General features: G+C 32.2%; 1 protein-coding gene across 1 annotated transcript; it reads right to left on the reverse strand.

The window, feature by feature from the left end:
• Window positions 1–381: 381 nt before the first annotated feature.
• LOC138330635 (two pore channel protein 1-like) lies at window positions 382–23759 on the reverse strand. Its single transcript, XM_069278187.1, has 27 exons — window positions 23616–23759; window positions 21555–21880; window positions 19022–19135; window positions 18022–18152; window positions 17317–17405; window positions 16529–16563; window positions 15299–15357; window positions 14769–14868; window positions 14414–14530; window positions 14044–14107; window positions 13249–13358; window positions 11942–12008; window positions 11676–11720; window positions 11042–11098; window positions 10621–10686; window positions 10125–10197; window positions 9504–9608; window positions 9061–9132; window positions 8744–8833; window positions 8037–8134; window positions 7770–7816; window positions 7444–7512; window positions 5777–5867; window positions 5130–5251; window positions 4413–4490; window positions 3748–3904; window positions 382–524 (listed from the first exon to the last, which is right to left on the reverse strand). The coding sequence occupies exons 1-27, from the start codon at window positions 23707–23709 to the stop codon at window positions 382–384; spliced, it is 2619 nt and encodes an 872-aa protein (XP_069134288.1). The 5' UTR covers window positions 23710–23759.
• Window positions 23760–23951: the final 192 nt, after the last annotated feature.

The raw sequence follows: 23951 nt of genomic DNA on the forward strand, positions 1-23951 counted from the left end.
GTTTTTGTTTTGAGCCAAAATCACGAAGATGCCCGGCTATACAGTATATAAGGCAAGACAATGACAATGTTTCTTATATCATTATATGATTCCAATTTGGTTTACACTGTATACAGACATATAAGGCAAGTCACAGATTTAACAACACAATATGACGACGTACACTGCGTGTATATCTAGATATACTCTTCTAAGATAATAAAGATTGGCACAAATGGCTAACATGTGAAATACATATTAGGTTAGGTTTCACTGAAGCAAACCCGGCTTCTGTCTCCAGTTCAGTGCATATATACTATTAATCTCCTCTTTAACTGAAGTAATTCCAGTATGCTTTACATAATTATGTAGGTTTATTATTAGTGTATAGTCAAACTACCCTTAGAACCAGTTGATTGTAACCAGAGCTCGACTCGATTTGCGCTCTTCTAAGAAGAGAAGTCTTCTCAGAAGATCTTCCAGCCTATAGACGGAAGAGCTTCCAGAAGTAGAAGAGCTACAATCGAGTGAACGGAAGTTATATTCTGGAAGTAGAAGAGGGCAAACCGAGTTAGGCTCAGTAAGTCAAGTAGAATACACGAAGGGTTATATAAATGTCAAAAGGGTTATGATACGATGCTAGATGTCATAAAGAGAGTTTTAACCTTCTCACAAGAGTTCTAATAGCCATTCCCCGAGACCAGATGAAAGCTAAAAACGAAATTTCCTTGGATCAAAATGAGAGCTTAAAATGAAACATTAGCGACAATATAAGTATAAGACTGTTCTTAAAACGCGAGACAGTATAAATTCTAAGACCAACTAACGTTTTGACTTTAGCCAATCACAGATAGTGTAAGGATTCCAAGATCAACTGACGTTTGGACTTAAGCCAATCACAGATGGTGTAACAATCCTAAGACCACCTGACGTTTTGACTTGACCAATCACAGATGGTGTAAGAAGTTTAAAACCTCCTGAAACTTGGATATAAGCCAATCACACACATGATGCAATAAGTGAAAGACCAACTGACGTTTTGACTTAAGCCTATCACAGATGGTATAAGAAACACAAACATGATCTGAGATAAGTTTATGACCCCAGAAACAGATATAATCAGAAACTACCTATCACCTTTGAAAATCACTGTATGCATCATAAAAATACAACATCTGTAACTCCTAATCGCAACTGGAAAGACTGACATGGATTCACTATATTCAAACTGTTAATAAATATTATTTTGTGCATATTTCATACATTTGATTACGATGACAACTACAGAAAGAACAATAACAAAGTTAAACAAGAAATCAATACACAACACCAGTGGCGACCAGCACCACAATCTAAACGATATACATATGTAGACTAAATATGGAGATGCTTACTGAGCTGAACAAATTAATCAACACTCTCTTAAAGATTTAAAACGCACATTTTAAACTCATTCAATCATTTAAGCACTCTCATTAGAATCTCTTACCACTTGTCAACGACTTTTGATTTAAACATAATTATTTATCCACTAGTTGTTTATTGTATACATATCTAATTAATGGGTTATTATAACAGATTTCAACCCATTAGAAAGACGAACATTACGCAGTCTCCCACACCATGCACACACTTCACGTATACAACACACCGCATACTTGGAAGGCCATTCTTAAAGGACCTGGCTGTTAATAGGACGTAAATATAGCCAACCACACAATGATCACACATTTATACATAACAAACAAGAAATTATTATTGCAGACAATATGTTTGAACCCTAGGCAAGAAAACAACATAGTAGTAAAGTAAGCTAGATTTTGAATCGTGGCATATAGTAATCTTCAATACAAAAGTCGACATAAACATTCAGACTAGCTAAGAAATGTGAAACGACCAATTTAGGCAGGTACAGATAAAATAAAATAACAAAATGTCTAAATTATTTCAATAATGGAATAGACTTAATTCCAAGAGCACTATTCATCAACAATGAATACAGGTTACTGAGAAACATTATTTAATCATTTCATAATTTATTGTATAGATTGTATGGTATTCTTATAACAAAGAAATATTTAAAAATTTCTAATTCTAATATCATGACTATAAATGTATCCTTTTAAATGTATTTGCAGATTACAATATAGGTCAGCTTGTTAGTTAGAAAAATGATATGTTTAAAATAGTTGTATTAAACTTTGAGAAGAAATTGAAGAACTATTAATAATCAGATAATGGATTAAGTTACCAGGTATGTTACTATAGTTTTAAAAGAGATTTTTTAAGTTTTTCTATCTGATTAGCACATCATCTTTTGAACCATAAGTCCAGTTTCAGAATGTCCTGACTTCCTACCTCCAAATTAAAAGTAACAAAATCACCGAAAAAGGGCGAAATTATTACTTTGGTCCCTGCTTTTGTCTATAATAATTAACACATCATACAATAGAAATGAAAAAAGTAAACCTACACTCTATCATAGAAAGACATGCATTATATTTTGAACACAGTTATCATATATACTGGAATGTAATTGTATACAACAAAAGTCATGAAAAACAATAAGTAAATAAGCATTGCACCACAATTAAGGAAAAGATAAAAGTTTTAAGAGTAGAAATAAGTTTTATTTTAATAATTGTGTGATTATATATTAGCAAGAGTCCCTTTGAACTATAAAGCTTATTTTCTTAAAGCCATGCAAAATGATATACCTAGTAATGTATATGCCCCTCTATATCTACTAAAATGATATAGCCTCTCAATATTTGATGATTATATGTGTCCACCAAATGTGTTGAAGTAATACCGAGAGGAGGTTATTCACTTTAACCAACCTTAACTAAGGATTAAAAACATATCATTTTAGGGTTTTATTATACAATACTATGAATTCAATAATTCATAATACTATGACACATTAAAGCAAAACTAAAGACAATATCAATACCAAGTAACAATTACATACAAAATAGATAAACAATACTTATAAATAAAATAGCTATATATCTACGTGCAGAAAAATTGTACATAAAGGCAAAATAGACAAAACCTAAGCACTGAAATCTAGGAGTTTGCAAAAAATATGAATTTTGTTCAATTATAATGATTTTTTTAACACAAAGCATATTAAAACAATTTTAAGAAATCAAAGAATAAACTTATTGTTAGCTCTGTAATTGCTAACTCCTTAAAGAAGGAATTTACACAACAGTAAATTGCATCACCTTTTATTTCCAATCTGGCAACAACCCAAGCACTAATTTTGGTTATCCTTTGTCAGTAAAATGAAATCCAAGTAACTTGCATCCAAATGAAATATGAAGTAGAACTTTACTAACATAGCTGTAACAGACATGGATTTAAAATCCTGCTTCCCATTCAAATTATATTAACTGGAAAACAACATATCTGACCCTCTGTAAACAGTGAGAAAGCTTCCCCTGTTCTTCTAACTACCGCTGATAACTAGCCTAAGGGCCCTAATTCCATGCCCCTTAGGCTTCATCAGCGAGGTCATAAGGTTTCTCTATTCCAGGGCCCTTATTTCAACAATAATAATGCACTCCTCCCCCCCTGGACCATCAACAACTGTGTGACGTAGTACATTTATCACTGGGGCCCTCATCCCCCACCCCTCAGGCATCATTAGCAGAGTGATGGGATGCCCCCATCCCCAAGGCCCTACCCCCTCCCCCTTCTTCTGACCATCACTAGCAGGTTGATGGGATGATTCTTCCCCCAAGGTCTACCCCACCCCCTTACCCTGATCATCACTAGCATGGCTATATGTAGAGTTAGCTCTGTCACCTCGTTGGACCACACTGTCCTCCAAGTCGGCGTTGGCACGCTGTCTCCTCCGCATCTGATCCATACTCTCAATTATCTCGTCTCGTTCAGCTTGATCCTCATCAACCCATCCCTTAAAAGGACACATTTTATCAGATGTTACAAATATCTTACAGCTAAAAACCAAGAAATGTTTGTAAAATACACATAAATGACTCATCTTTAATAGCAAAGTAGTATGAATGTGACCAATGCCATATGCCCTACAATTCAATAGTAATGGCATTACAAAAGCTTGGTTCAATTACACAGAAAGACTTTATTATGACAAAATGTCAGTTACATAACTGTCCTAGCCTTTTTCTTCATTTGTAATGGACAGGACACACAGGATGGTAACACAGTATGTGCCCCTTCCATGAAAACACAATCCAGTTTAAGCATAATAACTGGGTTTGTTACACATTAAACCTCCATTGCAATAGATGCAACATAAAATATGAGAATAAGTGTGGAAATGTCACGAAAACATGTTACTGACATGGACAAATCAATGATAAAAGGCCAGAATAGAGTGAAAAATGAATACATTTTGATAAATACCAGGATTCTTACAGATACTGATGATTGTGTCATCTCACCTTCACTTCATCGCTGTACATTCTGAGACTGAAGTCATCTTTCCTTCTAAACCTTTCTCCCCGATATGTAACAGGAGTCTGAATAGAAAAATATTTCAATTAGCATCAATTAATGGCATTCATTAAGATTCAGGGCTTGCTTTGTGTGTTACTTCAATGGGGTCATGCCTCCTCAGGTAATAAGGGGTCCTCTTATGTAATTGGAATGAACTTTTAGAAAATTATGGGGGGTCCTTTTTATTTTCATTGCTTATAAAGAATATGGGGAAATCTTCAACGAAAAACCTTGATATCTTTTTTTTCAACCTCAGGTCTTAAACATGTGCCTGTCTACAAGAAAATACTGGCATTAATTGGTTATTCTTTACAATCAAATGATACCTGTATTTCATAAGAAAACAGATTCTTACCATGTCACAATGTAAATTAAGTTTTGCAAAAATTGTAAATTAAAATAAAAGTTTCTTAATTACATAAATTATGATTAATGAACAAATAGATTTTTTGTGTGAATTTTTACGAATGCATGACCACATTCGACAGTAAAACATGACATATGACATTACCGACACTGTAAGTCCTTTTTGCCGATATATAATATAAGCTATTATATTGATAAAACAAAAATATTTAGAGAACCATAAAGCTGGAGAAACCAGAAGACATACGAAATACATTAGGAGAGATACTACACATAAGGAAATTTGATATACTGACCCTTATTTCTGGGTATTGCTTCTGTAAGTTGATGTGATGGCCGGTAAATACGAGGCGTCGATCATTACACATCACCTCTTCTTCCTCAGTCAAAGACACCTCTTCCACATGCTTGGAATGAGCTGTAAGGAAAAAGATCCTAAAATCAAATCCAAATCAAGAATTTCTGAGTTAACTGCCTAACACAATTTCACAACATTAAGTCTTATACTTTGATTATAATGTGTGAAATCAATGATTTTTAAATTATACCTATCCCTGAAAGCTTCAAATTCAGTTTCATTTAATGAAAGTGTTACTGTTAAAAAGTAAACAGGCAAATTATTTTTCTTTTGATAACATTCCACATCTTAAAACCCCAAATAGGGTGTGATGTATAAACCAACAGATTTCAGATTTCCAAAAACTTTATCGGAACAATTTTATAAGCATACAAACCTATACAAACCTGTTTATCAACAAGATTACTTTTTTATAAGTAAAATTTGTCAACACACACACAAATAAACTATAGAAACTCCAATGAGAATGAAAATTACCATGATTATATTATAATCATATAATCATGGATCCATTGCAAACATGTTCTTTATCAATGTATTTTGCTGTAAGTTGAAGCTGTTTAAAAACTATGTATGCATGCCTACCATCAATGTCTTCCAGTTTTAGTTTCCTTCGATACTGTATTCGGAATAAGAAGAGCTCCAAGATAAAGGCCAATACTATATTCATCACAACCTGGACAGAAAAATCAAAATACTGTAAAAAGGCAACAAGTTGTTGGACTTCACACATACCGGTATCTATCGCAGTAAAAAAATTAGGTCAGCTTATTAAATAAAACACTTTTGATTTAATAGAAGTGAAGCATTAATTGTTTATACATGTACTTGTTTCCATGACAAAACAATTTTTAATCTAATTAGTAAACTGCATGATGTGTCGAATAAATCATTTACACAAGTGTTAAGCTATCTAGACAGCCAAATCAAATCTAAATGTGTCCAGATTCCCTTAAGGATGTATTCTTCTGAGGTTTCAGTCCCATTGAAGTCTCGTTTCGACAAAGATCAAAGAAGTTACAAGATTTTTAAATGCAATTTATCAATATCTGTAGCAAGTTGGCAGTTGCAAATTTTGTCAAAAAATTACAGTTCTAACTTTAGCAGATTTTTTTATACGTGGATTTTAAGAAATGGCCCATTTGGCGGCCATTTTGAAATTGTGTCTTTTTTCGCATAAAGTAGAGCCACAGTTTTACCATTTGTTACTGAAAATGTTTTTACTTAAATCATCACTGCACCAGCATTTTTAGCTGTATTGAGCTAATTTTTGCTGTAAATCTTTACTTGGTTCGTGATAATTAAAATTTTGAGCATTAATGTATGAAATGATTCACTTTTTTCACTTTATATTTACATTTAATGGTACTTTGAGCATTTTTAATTTTTAATCTAAAATACTAAAAAAATAACAAATATTCAAGTGGGGCAAAAAAGTAAGCACACGGACCCCCCATTTTTCTGCCTGATTCTGAAAGAACAACCTTTTTTCAATTGATATGCAAAATATTAACAAAAGTTTGATACCAGAACTTTTCCTATAAAGGGTTAGATTTGGCAAAAATGGCTGAAAATGGTGCATTTTGTAGCTCAAAATTAAGGGGTAGGGGTAGCATATCTTGTTATTCTGAGAAAAAATATTAGTCTTTTTGTTCAAAACTGGTATATTTTTAAAGAAGACTACTGGAAAATAAATTCTACAAACATAAATACATATCAAACACCTCATTAGGAAATTATGGCTTTAATATCTTTTGTATATGGTCAAAACGGCAAAATTCCCATAAAATCCAATATTTTGTCAACTTGGTATCTTTGAGTGACAGTAACTCAAAAACAAGCACACAGACATATGTTTTTTCTTTCATTTTCTTTCATGGTATGAACTCCTCTTTCCAAAAATCTATATAAGAAAAAAAGTTTAATACAAGAAAATTTTGACTTCTCAGAGGAGTACATCCTTAAGACTCAAACTCTATTTAAAACAGGGTTTCCCTCCGCTACTATTGAAACCTGCTAATTTAAGGTCTGCAATTTTTCAAACATCTCTAAAAGAAACAATGTATGTTTTGCTTATTCAGGTTAAGATTCTTTTGCAATTAATTCATATAACTTAAACAGAATTCTCAATCCATGACAAGTTTTCTGTCACACTTGAAAGATCTACTGAGAAAAGTGTTAATTGCATTGGACATCGCATACTTATTAAGGAAGAAACTCTTATTAAGGGAAGCAACTCTGTCTGTACCTACCATCATAACAATATAAAACAGCATAAAGAATATCCTAGATAGATCTCCAACGTGGTGAGCATACCCTTCCTGCAAATATCAAACACAAAAGCCAGTTTTTAGAATTCTATTTATCGATTCAATGATCATGTCAAAGCAGGTATGTAAATTTCCAAATAAAAATAATCGAAAATTGATTGAGTGTAATGTGGTAATGTTATAAACTACTAAAACTTCCATATAATACTATTAAACTTTAAGTCTTGTACAAATCTACAAGAAAAATTAATCTGACACAAAAAAACAAAACAAAAAAACATTAAAACTATCTGTTCTTCTGTACTCACCATTATTATGAACCAGTTATTTACAACTGTTAATTCAAATAATGTGACTGCAAAAAAAAAAAAAAAAGATAAATAAATTTTCAAACCTGAAAAGTGTTTATTAATTGAAAATCATAAAGGTTGCTGTTGATAATTTTATACCCATGCATCATATTATAAATTCGATTTGACAACAAAAAGATAGTTTGAAGCAGGAATCAAATATCTTTTGAGTAGTAGATCAAACAAGTATTTCAATTATTACGTAAAAATAATTAACATACTTACCACCAGAGACTAGAATGTTTTCAAAATTGTTCAGATAGTAGTAGCCTTCAAAAAACGAGTCGTTACTGTATTTGTAGAAATCTTCCACGCTGGTGTTTCTGAAACATTGAAACACAAGTTGGAAATACTTAGTACACCAAAATGTCAATGTTCAAATGCTGTAAATTCTGTTTAAAACAACAGAAAATTCCATTCAGAACTGATTTATAGTTAAGTAGCTATATGTATTTAAAATTAAAATCATTTTCATATAACTATTTTTGATATGGGTAATGAATTTCCAATAATCTGCAGTTTTTGTACACAACGTGGATTTGATTAAATGCTTATTTCAGCAAGTAACAAAATATTTTATCATTAAAATAAACATAATTTCAAAACCATTATTACATTTTAAAAATTCAAACAACATATGAATATCTCTATATCATACAGGTGAGTCTTTTACTTAATAATGCCAGTCACACAATATTGTAAAGTTAACCAGATAGTTTTCGTATCTACATGCACTTAATTTCATGATTTCCATGTCAAAATAATTTTTTCATTTTTGTCGAGAAAAAAAGAAAGTGACATACCTTTCAACATTTAAGATAGATATTTCATTCATGGAATGTCTCTAATGTACTTTGGCCATGAAATTCATGAAATAAATTTCACATGAAGGAAAGTTAGTTTACTTGACACTGTATTGACAATGTACTTACTTGCAGCAATTTCTAAGATCTACATTTAGAAAGACCTCCATGCCTATAATACTGAAGAAGTAGTAGACCAGGACAATCACACCAATCAAACTGGAACAAAGATCACAGGGGCGTATGGAGTACAAAACTTAGAGCAATATGTCTTCAAGCAGACACAGACTACAGTTGGTCAGAAGAAACCTAGCCATGAATAGGCAGACTTATGTACTGGTAGGTGATGCACCAGCTGTAACTATTAAGAATTAAGAAACAGGCATGAAAATTCCGCATTGAAAGAAAATAAATGAAGTGAAAAATTATTTAAATGATATACTTACCTTAATAATCGATTTAGAAGCACAAAAAATGTTCCTAATACATCTCTGTAACGTTTCTTGATTTTGAAAAGCCTGGAAACAAACAAGGAAAAATGTCCATCTTTCATCAGGTATCTCAGAAGTGATAAAATCATGGACATTTTAGAAGAAACACTATTACGATAGCTATTCTAAGATATTTACATCACAGCTCAACTCGATTTGCGCTCTTCTAAGAAGAGAAGTCTTCTCAGAAGATCTTCCAGCCTATAGACGGAAGAGCTTCCAGAAGTAGAAGAGCTACAATCGAGTGAACGGAAGTTATATTCTGGAAGTAGAAGAGGGCAAATCGAGTTAGGCTAATCATTCATTTCAAACTTTTCTGTGTCATAGGAAATATTACTATCATAACATACTGGCAATCTAAAGACCTGATTCAGATGTACAAGTATCGAGAATCTTACCGCAGTAAACGGAATGGACGCAAAACGGTGAAAAAGTAAAAAGTTCCAGCAAAGAATTCATCCAACACCCCAATGACACATGTAAATGTTACAATAAAGTCAAACCTGCAAGAAATAAAAAAAATAGTCATTCAATCAAAACTTACAACATTTCAGAGGTAGTAGTGATCTTATCGCTAAATACTTCCTAAAGTCATGTATAGACAAATTGAGATCAACTACATATTTACTTATTTAAATAATAAAGTATTTATCTCCCCTTCAATGGTCTTCAGGTGAGGGGCTGTTATTTTGAAGATCTAAATGTTTTATTAAACAAATTTTGTCAATTTTCTGACATGATCGACCTCTGGGTCAAATGATTTAAACAGCAAATGAAATAATGAATATTGTCTATGTGATTAATACAAGTAGATCATTATTTTGATGCCATGTATTTGTGGCTGTTTGTTTCTCAAAGAAACAATTTCTTTTGACACATAAACTGATGTCGTACTCTCATGAGCAGATAACTCTGTAACATGCAAAGACGGAATATAGGAATAGCAATAAAACAAAATACTGTTAGGCAAGTTATATACTGGTATATATATATAATATATATAACATATGTGTACGTACGCATCCCATCCTGTGGTAAAATACTCTCTTGGACCTTTACCTAGGATCTTTAACATGGCCTCCACAGTATACACTGGAAATACAAAACATCTTTATACTTATCCTAAATACATGTAAAAGAAACACCATTGGGTATTCTTAAGACTATATTTCCAGGTTTACAATTGGCTCAACTTTTGATAATTTTAAGTTTATATTAATAATAATTATTATATTAATATACAGCCATTTATGTTTGCTAGACAAAATTTGACATGAAACAGGATTTCCCCATTCTGGCTACAAATATACACCACTTGTTATTTCTTTGATTAAATTTTCATAATCAGAAAAACATTCTGAGAAATCACAAAAATATCATCCCTTTGTGAAAATTGTCTGCTATATCATGTTGTTTTATCAAAGACCCATTTTAACCAACTCTACAAGTGCACTCCTGTACAACCAAATGTCTTAACAATTACCAGACAAAGTGTAGCCTACATCTAATACTTACAACACACAAATATGAATGATGCCCAGGACGCCTCAAATTCATAATTACGGATATCAACTTTGTTTACTGCAAAATAAAGAATAAATCAGTAAATAAATGATGAATGTTTCAATACAATTTGTCAACCATGCTTGTCAGGTTTGAATCATTTGCTCTGGATAGACATAAAACTACAAAACTTCCAGAATCACAATTCTTGAAAATTTCCAATGCAGTATTATTTATTAACTTATTTAAAAACTTATTGTTTAGCATACATTATTAATGTAAAAAGAATCTTAGCAAAACATGTTTTTTGAGCTGTTCTTTAAAATACTTTTATATTTATTCTTTCACACAAATCATCCTCAATTGTAACAATATGGATCTATTATTATCGTTGTGTATTTTTACGTAACAGGAGAAAAAGATTTTGACTTACTTGACCACTGGATAGTTTCTATGAGGATCCATATAAAATTGGCCGCAATCACCAAATCTGAGAAGAGAGATATATAAATCTCTAAATATCTATCTATATATCTAGACATGTTAGGTTTAGGAGATATAGAAAAGCTGAAGTACCCAGAGAAAAGCCATCAACCTGTGGCCAGTACCTGGCAACCATGCATTTGAACTGAATTTGAACTTGTGACCCAGAGATGGAGGTCTTGTGTTAATATGTTAGGGCCATGGTGGCTGTACAAGTGTGGTTACGATGTCCTCACATATTCTCACAAGCCCTCCACCTCAAGGTCAAGAGTTTGAATTCCATGTGGGGCAGTTGCCAGGTACCTGCCGCTGGTCAGTGGTTTTTCTCCGGGTACTCTGGCTTTCCTCCACCATCTAAACCTGGCATGTCCTTAAAATATCCTATCTGTTAATATGACATTAAACTAAGCAAACCAAGCGAATATGTGAGTACATCTTAACCACATAGCCACAGCAGTCCATGTATAACTAATAAAATAACTTCCATAACACAATACACATAAAGGGAGCAGATAAAATGCATCACAAATCCAAAAATACCAATAGAGCTATGTTATATATATGGTCATATGACTTATACTTACACACAAACCCTTCAAACCATTTCCAGTTGACAAACCAGTGTAGCTCTGAAAAAAAACCATCAAATTACAGAATATCTTGATATCAAAATGCATGAGAATAAGATCCTTTCAGATGAGGATACTATGAATAGTGATATTTCTTCCAAGGTGTCGCTAAATTACTAGGCTCTTATTAATAATGGTTTGTTTACATTTGCTTCTTGTTTAATAATGAAAGTTTTCAGAATATGAGATGAGAAAGCCAGGCTTCATATATAAATACTTACTAGAGAACAGCTTGTTCCATGGAGCACGGAATTTTGAGGACCATATCTGAGTCTGTTCACCTGTTGGCTGGAGGACAATTTTAGTGTTTATATTGTACTGTCAAACTTGTATGTAAGAAAATGATCTGCCTAGCCAATCAGTCTTTATATGCAGGTCATACAGCAACCTCGTCACTATAACAGTTGCTATATCCATCCCTAGTATATTTCATAGCAAATTTGAAGGCTCTGTATGCGACACACAGATGAGATGGTAGTTTGGTCCTTTGATGTACATCAAAAGAATTGATTAACGCTAGTACACTGTAGTTGAATGTATAGCTTTGAAGTTGGGCATCACTGTATCTGTATTCTTGAGTGGAAGTCGCTCAGTTTTTTTGTCTGAACGGCCATCAGTTTTGCTATAAAATATCACAGGAGTGGACATAATGACAGTGATTATAACCCCTGAAATATCAAGGATTGATCAATTTGATGGCCATACAGATATATAGCTCTAAAAGAATGTGGGTTTTCTAAACATATTTACCATTAAGTAAAGTTATGTTATATAATTAATTTTTATTTGTTTTCATACTATGAAGAAAAATTATGAGAATGGCTCGAAAACATCACATTCATGGCTCGATAACATCACATTTTTGATTCATAACATCACAATAGAGACATCGACATTGTACATTGATCTAAAAAATAAATAATTCATGGAAAAATCAATAGAATCGTATGTTTTAAGGTATTTCATGTTTTAAATCAATAAACTGAAAAATTAATCATAAGCATTGATGTCACTATTTTTTAACTTCATCGGGGTATGAAAGAAATTTTGTTTGCAAACTGTGTGAATCTGCAATCTGATTAAAATACAGATCCTTATTATCACTACGTATGATAAGAGGATCTGACAACATCCCATTATAGGGGTCATGTCCAGATGACCTTTGGAAATGGCCAATCAAATTGTCACTGTCAGAATCTTGACTGGGGACAAAATAGTTTGAAAAAGCTGTCCAAAATATTTTGTGTACATAGTCATCTCACCCAAAGAGCACAGCAAAGCTAAATGTATATGAATACTGGGACAAAATGGCGTTATCAGTTGACGTAGCAATGTGTAGAAAATGTATGTGATCTGAAGTACACATAGTAAAAAAGTCATCCGAACATGACACTTTATAGAATGTTGTCAGATCCTCTATTGAACGAAGAGGTTATAAGGATCTGTATTTTAATCAGATTGTGCGAATCTTTGTATGACATTAAATTCAATGCTTTAAAAAATGTTTTTATCAATTCATTCTACTTACCGACCATTGAAGGCTGACTGTGTCATATATATTGTAAAATTCATCCAAACTGATCGTGCCAGACATCGATGTGTTGATTATCTTAAATGTCAGGTAAACTTCTCGCCTTGCTGTAATAAACATATTTATTAATATAAGTTATATAATACATGTAGTGGTCAGCTCTTTCTGTATTTTGTATTTCAGGATTCCATACTGAAAGTACCGGTATACGTACTGTATAGGTGCTTATATTCAAATAGATTCTGATTTCTCTTGACTTTTTCAATACAAATATGCTAAGTGTAATAGCTTGTGAAATCTATCAAAATCATAGTTTGGCATATAAAAGCTTGTTTTTCTATAATTCGCTAAAGTAAACCCTAGTGAATAAGTTCCAAAGAGTAAATCGCAAAATTTTACACCTAAGAGATTAACAACTATACAGTAGTTCTTAGGCTTACCCAATGGTTATCAAGAAGATGTCAACAACATATTTACAGATTATGTGTGTAAATTTATTTACCGTAGACATGAAATGGTCAGTGCAAACATTAAAACTTTAACAAGAAATTATTCTCTGAGTATTTACACGTAAAGAGCACTTGAACATATATTTGGCAGGACAACACAGTACATATCTTCTTCAAATTAAAGAGACTTTGCGTGAAGCAGCGGATAACACCCCACCTCAAATTCTTATCTCTTGATCTTAAACATCCTAGCCCCTCTCAGTTTGATCTATGTATTAATAGCCAGGACACTAAACATCAACCAATTTTTACACCGATACAAAAATTATTCTGAAACACTTACTCTTTTTTGGTCTAAAATATTTCATCATTCCAGCAAAATGTTTCAGTTGAATATGGTTGCTATTCTGTAAGTAAATGAAATATTATCACATAAGAATTTAATGGTACATTGACTCACAGTTAAAATATGCATAATATGTGAATTCCTTTGCTTTGGCTATATCATTAGTAAGATATAATCATACCAGTATACAAGGAATTAACAAAGAGGGGGAATTTGTATCCAAGAGGCAATTTTGTGTAATATAAGAATAGTCTTATAATTTACATATCAATGATTGAAGAAGCAAGGAAATGCAGCAAACTCATAGATACTTATCATTGTCAATACTTAAACCAGACATTGTGACATTATTGTTATATCCACTCACCCGCCTTGTGACAAGTAATCTAAACGCATGGCGACATCCCAAACGTTTATGGAAAAATAACTTTTTTAATTTCTTTTTCTCAAGATTAGAAAAGGTGTCATAAACAACAGCCAAGAGCTGAAAAAAGAAAGAAAAACACAAATATTAAAATTGAAAAGTAAATATTAAACTAAAATTTTAGGCAGGCACATTTTGCAGAACAACATTTCCTGTTAATTTTAGATGGTCACTGCCTGATTTTTTACAATATATCCTTTTTGGTAGGTTATTTTTTCTTTTCAAAATTTAAAAGAAGGTAATTGAAAAAAATCGACAAATGTGCATTTATATTAAAACATTCAGATTTAATATTTACCAGATTCATGAGGAAATACAGCTCCAGAGCAAGATAGATGATAAAGAAAATGGCGTAGCCATGATTATGTGCATAGGCTGGCATCATCACATCAGGATAACTGTAAGATATATCACAAAATTTATCACTTTCGTAATATGTAAAAAAAAAAAAATATTCTCTTTCAAATTTTAAGTTTTACTTTATTGTAAATCAACTATCACTTCAATGTCAACTGGTATACAATAATTATATATTGTACCAGGTAAACGAGGAATACCAGAAGCCTTCATTTGTATACATGGGATACGTTGATCCTAAACCTGTTGATTAAAACCTTTTTTTATATACACATACATTTTTACATACTTATTTTACTACATATCACGGAGTTACTACCTTTTTGGGTAGGCATTGATTGAAGCTAAGTAACTAGGACTACATGAAAAGGACCCATAATAAATGAGCGCGTGGATGAAGATACAAACACATACACAGAACAAAGGGAGATAAGTAGGAAATGTCTTTTTTATGTGAGAAGTACAACTTACTTTGCTGTAGTTAAGAGGACAAACAAACTGATGAAACTGTCTTGGATCGTTGTAAAGTACTACAAAGAATGCAAAGTCATAATATAGTTGATAAAACAGTCTGTACAAATCGTCATAAAATATCACAGAGAAAGCAAAGTCATAATATAGTTGATGAAACAGTCTGTACAAATCGTCATAAAATATCACAGAGAAAGCAAAGTCATAATATAGTTGATAAAACAGTCTGTACAAATTGTCATAAAATACCACAGAGAAAGCAAAGTCATAATATAGTTGATGAGAGAGTCTGTACAAATTGTCATAAAATACATGTATCACAGAGAAAGCAAAGTCATAATATAGTTGATGAAACAGTCTGTACAAATCGTCATAAAATATCACAGAGAAAGCAAAGTCATAATATAGTTGATGAGAGAGTCTGTACAAATCGTCATAAAATATCATAGAGAGAGTAAAGTCATAATACAGTTGATGAAACAGTCTGTACAAATCGTCATAAAATATCACAGAGAAAGCAAAGTCATAATATAATTGATGACAGAGTCTGTACAAATCGTCATTAAATATCATAGAGAAACCAAAGTCATAATATAGCTAATGTGACATAGGACAAAGAAAGTTAACATCATTACATGTATCATCGTGGAAATAAAACTAAAATGCATTTCACATTTAAAAAATTTCTGGGTACCAAATAGATGTGAGTGAAGTAAAATTTGCAAATAATTACAAGTCCCACCTACCAGTGATTGTGACATCATATTTTGATGCGACTTTTTGTGACATCAAAATCACATGAAAGTGGGAGTAGCAGTAATTGATGGTTAATCATACTTCACCTGTGCTGTTTTTGTATCTAAAAATCCTGTATCATGATCGAGAACATTACCATAAATTCAATGTGTCACTTAATACTTTACTTTCATTTAAACAACAGGCATAATACGTATTACTGCATCATACATTATACAAGTGGGCCCAGTTTCACGAACATTCCTTAAATTTAAGGAATCCCTCACATTCCTTATAGGAAAATACATTGTATTACAGATTTTAGGGAATGCTCCTTAACTTTTAACCTTACGATTTTTTCCTTAACTTTTGAAATGTTTTCTATGGAGAAATACAAGCTAAGGAATTCCTTAATGTTAATGAATGTTCATGAAACTGGGCTGTGATACTTTAATATGAAAATTAAAAGTACTAGTAGCCTTAAATTATACTTACTGTGTCCTGAGGTATCTGTGAAAACAGGTAAAATCCTTCAAAAGAATGAAAACTATAATAATGTCCTTTTAAATACATTTTACAAATGCAAACAAACATTTCATATCAGCAAAGGTATCTTTACATTACTTTAGAAAAAGGACTTTAATAAGAATTTGTAAATAAAATTAAAATGTAGAGATGTCTGAATCGTCTCCAGTTTTAACAAACATTTAGTTTACAAATTGAAAATACACTGTACTTGCACTTCACAACTACCAGATCAGCTGTTGGATTACTTTCACAATCTCAAACTAAACTAAATTGCACATCAATTTGAAGATGAAACTACATGACTGTAATTAATTTTGACAACCATTTTTGAATAACTTTCATTACTTAATAGAGGGGTTTTGAATTTGGAACTCGAGAAAATGAAAGACTGGTCATTGGATATGATACCAATATTTAAACCTCATTTGAGGATGATGAAAGGAAAGCCATGCTTTTTTAAATATAGTGCATTCAATCCTGTCTATAAAGACAGCCCATGGGTCAGAGAACATATGGTCTATAAAGGAAAGTGGTTTTGTACACTAGACAAATTGTGTTGAGATTGAGCATTTGGGACCCTGAGAAGGTGGTCTTATTAAGGAGGTGGTCTTTATACAGAGTTTTTAACTATTAAAGGCAGATTTGACTGTATGTATGTCTTTACAGCTTACTTATATAATTAGTACACTAAAAAATAATTACAATTATGTAATATAATTATGTGTCAATTGGTTGTGTTTCTGTTTTCGACTTACCTAATATAGAAAATATGAGCATGAAAAACAAAAGTAGAAATATCATATCAAGTATAGGTGGAAGGGACTGCAAGATCTGTCGACATATTCTGAAAAAAAAATAAACAATAGTACAATCGGTTACTATACATATTTATTGTACATACAGTCAAACCTGTCTATATAGACCACCCAAGGGACAAAGAAAATACAGTCTTTATAGCCAAGTGGTCTTTATACACAGGTCAAACTGTATTGAAATTCTGATGGGGCCTCAAGAAAATGGTCTTATTGAGCAGATATTAGGCAGTCTCTCTGTATCTATCAACAGCTCACTGAAGTTTTGTAAGCTTTCCGAATCAATATGACAAATCTTGTGTCTAATGACTGTGCTGTGCATACAAGTTTGACAATATAAACATAGCTTTTTAACGCAATAACATAAATCCTGTATATCATTAGACAAATCAAACACTTAGAATACTTATTTCTCATAATCAATTTATCATCATTCAAGATTTTTTTCAAATTCTAACTGATAAAATTTTTCACGATAACACATTACTTTATGTACTTTAATTTACTAATAAATATGTATCCATATTTTCCAAAGTTCAGCTATAACTATAAACTGTACATAACTTGTCATTAAGTGGTCAATGTTAATTACCTGCGGACATTCCGACAGTAGTATGTGTCTATAATTAAGTGGTCAATGTTAATTACCTGCGGACATTCCGACAGTAGTATGTGTCTATAATAAAGAGAGGGCGAAGAGCTCGTGTCACTCGGAAATGATTGGTTTGTCGGATCATTACAACTATGGTCTCGATAAACATTATAGACAAAGTCCCTGTCTGTGGATACAAAAGGAAAAGATTAATCAATCTGAAGGAATTTTTCATTTCTGAAAATAAAGAAATAATAATAATTTAATATAACAAGAGGCCCAGAGGGCCTGTATCGTTTACCTGGTTTATTTAGTAATTATCATTAACAAGTGCCTGGCCATGGGGAGGAGGTCAGCCCCACAAATTGTACAATTTTGAATTCCCACCCCATAAGGATGTGACCAATGCAATATGAATGCTATCAAATGTTTCAGAGAAGAAGTTGTTTTTATGGAAACAGCAAAATTGACACCTTTTGGCCCCACTCCTCTGGGGGGGTGGGAGGGGGTCTAATAATCATATTTTGTAAAGTGAATTAATATATTATGTACAGATCTTAACTTGTGCTTTATTTGTATTTTTTTTAAAACATTTTCAGAGTACCCAAAGAAAAACCATCATCCAGTGGTCAGTATCTGGCAACTGTCCCACATGGGATTTGAACTCTCTCTACCCAGAGGTGGAGGGTTTGTGGTAATATCTATATGTTAGACATCTTAACCATTTGGCCATTATAGCCCTATCCATTATACATCATTAAAAGTAAAGAAGTTGGTCTGATACTATTCGTGAAAGATCATTTTTAAAGTAAAGACGACTAAAACATCAATGAACCATGGCCTCCCCTGATTGATATGAAATCAAATTGGATGGGACAGGACAGAACTAGGTCTACAATAGTAAGTTGAAATGTTCAGACCAGAGTATACAGTATTACAGTAACACTGTATGCTCCAGTCTGAACATTTCATAATGATGAGAAAATAAAAGATCTTCCTTACATTTAATGAATAACAGAGCTAAGATATAATGTAAACAGCTATATTTATTTTTACCTTTATAACAGTACGTATATGTCTGAAGAAAACTTTCCATCCCAGCCATTTCATACGGATTCCCAGCTCTAGGGCTATGATGAGGAGACCAAACAGTTCCAGGGCACCATGTACCTGTAATTATAGTCAATGCATGTAAATGTACCCAAATTTAGGACATTAAGAAAGGTCTTTATGATATATACATGTATGTCATACCGGTTAATGGTAATATAATGCTTATACATTATATGTACACACATTACATTACACATTATATACAATGTAATTACATTATGTATACACATACAGTATATGCCATAACAAAAGCTTTATGAGAACCTTAACAGGAAGCTAGGGGATGAAAGATACTATATATACTGGTGAGTCTAAAGACTGCATCGTATCAAACTGAAACGGCAAGGCTGTACCGTAAAATTGTATCGACATAAAAATATCGTTATAAATCGTTTCAGCCCTAGTATCTTTCATACCCTAGCTTCCTGTTAAGGTTCTCAGACCCAAAAGAGGTGTAAACACTCTCTGCCAATCTCCCCACCTGTTTTGATTAACAGTCTGAGCCTATTAAGACTGGTAGTGAGGTAGTGTCACTATTCACATGTGTCTTTTGCAGAAGTCGACCAGAAGTCAACCAGCTGGCCAAAGCTGATTTTGCAGATTGTAGTACTCTGTATTTGCATATTACAGAGTTATCTGTCTGCCCTTGTGGGTAGGTATATATATATTAATTATGATGTCAAGTGGTTGTGGATGCATAACATTATATTCTTCAGAGAAAACAAAATGAATTTCCCTCACAAAATGATGATGTCATAAATTCATAATGGATATACATAGACCCACATGGGAAATAACTCCGCAATAAGCAAAGTCAGGAAATCTTAACCACTCTATTATATTATTAATCTGTGACCATAACAAATGATCAGAGCAGATAAATCACGGTACATAAATATATTTGTACTGGAAAACCATGGCCAGCAGTATAACGTCATTATGATTGTTATAGTTGTCAATATGATCTCATGTTTACATATTTACTTATCATATCAATACATCCATGGTAGTGGATATGACACGTACAGATAATCAGAGATAACTGTAACACAGGTGTATATTACAGAACAAACAATTACTGATTACATGTAACAAAGACTACACTTAAAACAATTACTGATTACATGTAACAAAGACTACACTTAAAACAATTACTGATTACATGTAACAAAGACTACACTTAAAACAATTACTGATTACATGTAGCAAAGACTACACTTAAAACAATTACTGATTACATGAAGCAAAGACTACACTTAAAACAATTGATGATTTAATTCAAGTATTCTCATCATTATTGAAATGAAATAATGAACATTTAACATTAATTGAGTGTACATCAAATTTAAAGTTGTTTTGATTATTCAAAAATTTATATTTGATGATATATTTTTTATATTTGATGATATACCAGGTACATGTATAGCATTTATATGAGGGGTAGAATTTAATTTTTAAGCCACTATCCATTTTCAGCAAGTTGGTAAAATTTCAACTCACCAATTCATTTGAAAGCAAAATTTTTAGTGTCACTGTAGTGTAGTGTATTTATTTTCAGAATGTGGCAATTTGTGCAAATGAAAACTGGTTACATACGTTTAAAATATCACTTGTTATGAATTAATAGGCTTACTATAATGTATTAAATGATATGAAAATTATATATAAACTGTAAACATACCTATGTATTTATTTTAGTGGTAGTTTTACTCTAGCACTTTTTTTGCACTGTCTTTGAAGCACTGAGCTAATTCATGTAAAGCTCTAAATTTCGTAAAAGGGTATTTGTTGTATCAAACAACTGAAGAGAATTAATTTATATTATCTGTGCTAACAAATCATAATGAACAAATTCTTACATTGTATTAAAATTTGACTCTGTTAAAATTAGTATTTTGAGAGTATGACGGATTGAGTATTTCATTTATGTATTAATAACAGCATTATTTATGTATTTTATAAAGCAAGCATAGCAATGTTCAACAGCAAATATTATTTTTATAATGGCAAATTAATACATATTGTTATTTATCTAATATCCTATTAATTTTGCATTTATTTTCTAATATTAGCACATCCAAAAGAAAGAATGAAACCAAAATTAATGAATGATTTTACAATAAATGACAAAAAAATTCTGAATATGAAGCAATTTCGGAAAAAGTAAATACATAAAATTTGTAAATAAAAAAGAGTTTATGGCATACATCTTGAATTTCATCTTTTATCTGTTGTCTAAGCTTGAGACATATAATGCATGGTTATTTATATTATGTTGGTTAATCATCTATATTATAATTTGTTATCGCTCCATTTTTGTGACCTCTGACTTTATATTAGGAATAATCAAAATTATTCAAATGCATATCTATATAGTTTGTCAAATATTTATGAATGGTGAATATTTTGAAATCAAAGATGGGACTTTGCATAGCCTAGTATAATATCAGGAATTAATCATGGACAAAATACATACTCCCACAGGTAAGGTGAGGAATGGCACAGCAGGCCGTTCACAGGCAGCCATAAACAACACCAGTAAAGAGGCAAATAGATCCAGAGCATAGAACCAGTGGTTGTGTGCGATCTCATATGCAGGTAAAGCTTCGTGTTTCCTCGGATGTGTGGTGTATTTGTCATTGTTTTCTCCCTCTTGTAAATATATGGCTGCTTCATGGTAGTTCAATTCCCAGATTTTTTTGGTATTGTTCCAGACCTCTCCGTTAATGGATGTTGATGGGAGACCGTAACCCATGTTTCCAGCCTCGTTATAAATATCACTGACATCCTCTCCTTCATCATCTGGAAATAAGAACATTCTTCATGCAGGATCATGATGAAAATGTTTGAGATTTTGATATTAAAAAATTAATACCTCAGTCTGTAAAGCTAAATTCAGTCATGATCAGTTTACAATTTTTTACCCAAACTGCAGTCTGGATTCTTTTGTGAACACAAATTCTCACAAAATGATGCATCCGGACTGAAATAATTGCATATAGAGTACACTCAAAATTTTAATGTTTTGAAAAATGCAATTGACCACTTCTCTCTTGTAAATGTAGCATTAAACAATATTAATCAAATGGGGAGCGACTAGTCCAATTGGACTAGTTCATTACAATACGCGGATTCCGGGATACAAGGAACTCTTCTGGGAAGGAGGTAGAAAATGTTGATTTGGTCATGTGACCTCGAAAAATGTTGGGCACATTTTTACTTGACGTTGACACTTATAGGAAGAGAATACAAATGTCCGAGTAAAGGTCATTATCGGTAATACTTGTCCGATAACTGAACTAAGACAAACTGTTACAATTTGTGTTTCTTATTTGTTATTTTTGGGAACCAGTACCCAAGTAGGCTTTGAAATATTTGTGAGTGAGACATCAGATACCGTTGATTTCCTACCTTTAGGGGACATGCAGCTTCATTTGATGCCATAACTTAAATGTCATTTCCTTGTGAAGTGTCTAAATTCATTTTTCATGCATATTTGTATTATATCTAATACAATATGTTTTGATAATTAAAGTTAAATGTTCTGCCATAATATGTAATTTTCCACCTATGTACAATAATTATAAATGCCGCCATTTTGTTTCAAAATTGCCCTAAATGAAGTAACGTTGTGATGAAAGTCACATGACTAAACTGACTGAAAGTTGTATTCCGGAAACGGCATATTGGTCATATAGTCCGGCTGTAAAATTACTAGTCAAGGGCATCGGACTAGCTAGTACTTAAAGTCGCAGACTGATACCTACAGTGCTACTAGTGTATACATCGATCAGGGCAGTTAACCCGGTCCCCGGACTTAAGTCTTTTATACCAGAAGTTTCAGTCCTCCAGAAGTCAAATAATAACCAACATATGACGAAATAGAGATGTGCTTCAAACTCAAGTGTCAAATCTGATTTTGGGGAGTCAAAAACATGCTCTCGTGGGTTACTGAATGACATAAGTATTAGTTTGAGGATGCTCTTATATCAATTAAATTATATAATTAGTGGGATCAAGTTTAGACCCCATTCTCAAACTAATGAATAGAGCTAGCTTAAGATATTTAACTCACCACAAATAAAATTGAAAAAAAAAAGAAACTACGGGATATGTATAGGCATACTGTCTATAAACTGTATGGTACATGTATTCATTTATAACAGAATCATAAACGTGTTTTTTGAAAATAAATAATTAAAACATAGACTATCACTAGTAGATTTCTGCATCTACTGGTTTATATAGGATATACAATATCAATTTCGTTGTTTAGTTCCTTTTCAATTTGCATAAAAGTGTCAATTTCAATTGAATGGTCCAAAAATGAAAGACTAATTATACATAAAGAAGCCATATTACGTATTAAGTAAACAAACAAGTTCAGTCAGATGATGATGATGGGTACAAAAACACCTGTGTATATTTACACCATTTTCATGAGAGCTCGTTAATGTCAGAAGTAACGGTTCATGTAATTACATGAATGTTCAGCTTCGTTTCAAACTAGATCGATAGAATGCTATAAAGTATTAACCTTCGTCTCTGTGAATATAAGGCCCATCATCTATTCCAAAATTTAAAAGTTGGTCCTCCAAAGTACCCGCCATATTGCTTTCCACCCCATCCATTCGGAATTGCTCTGGTATCTTCTATTCCGTGATGATAGAATTAGATGAGTATCGATAGTGAGGGTTGACCTCTTAATTCTGGGTCAGGTCATTCAAGCTAGATAGTCCATGACTACAGACAAATTACTACGCCCACATTCTTGGTAATTTTGAGCTATTATGAAAAAGTAAAAAAAAACAATGAATCTAAATGTATATCCATTATTTTCATTTCGAATTGGGGTGATATAAATTTGCATGTA

This window comes from Argopecten irradians, chromosome 9 (genome assembly GCF_041381155.1).
Source record: "Argopecten irradians isolate NY chromosome 9, Ai_NY, whole genome shotgun sequence".
Classification (NCBI taxonomy): Eukaryota; Metazoa; Mollusca; class Bivalvia; order Pectinida; family Pectinidae; genus Argopecten; species Argopecten irradians.

Bases quoted from the DNA above. Each gene is read 5' to 3' on its own strand.
- LOC138330635 (XM_069278187.1), bottom strand. From the start codon at position 23,709: ATGGATGGGGTGGAAAGCAATATGGCGGGTACTTTGGAGGACCAACTT. The intron at 11,721-11,941 runs GTAAGTATTTAT...GTTTTTTTTCAG, and splicing joins ATGGAACAAGCTGTTCTCTA to AGCTACACTGGTTTGTCAAC. The intron at 8,135-8,743 runs GTAAGTACATTG...TCAATGTTTCAG, and splicing joins GATCTTAGAAATTGCTGCAA to AAACACCAGCGTGGAAGATT.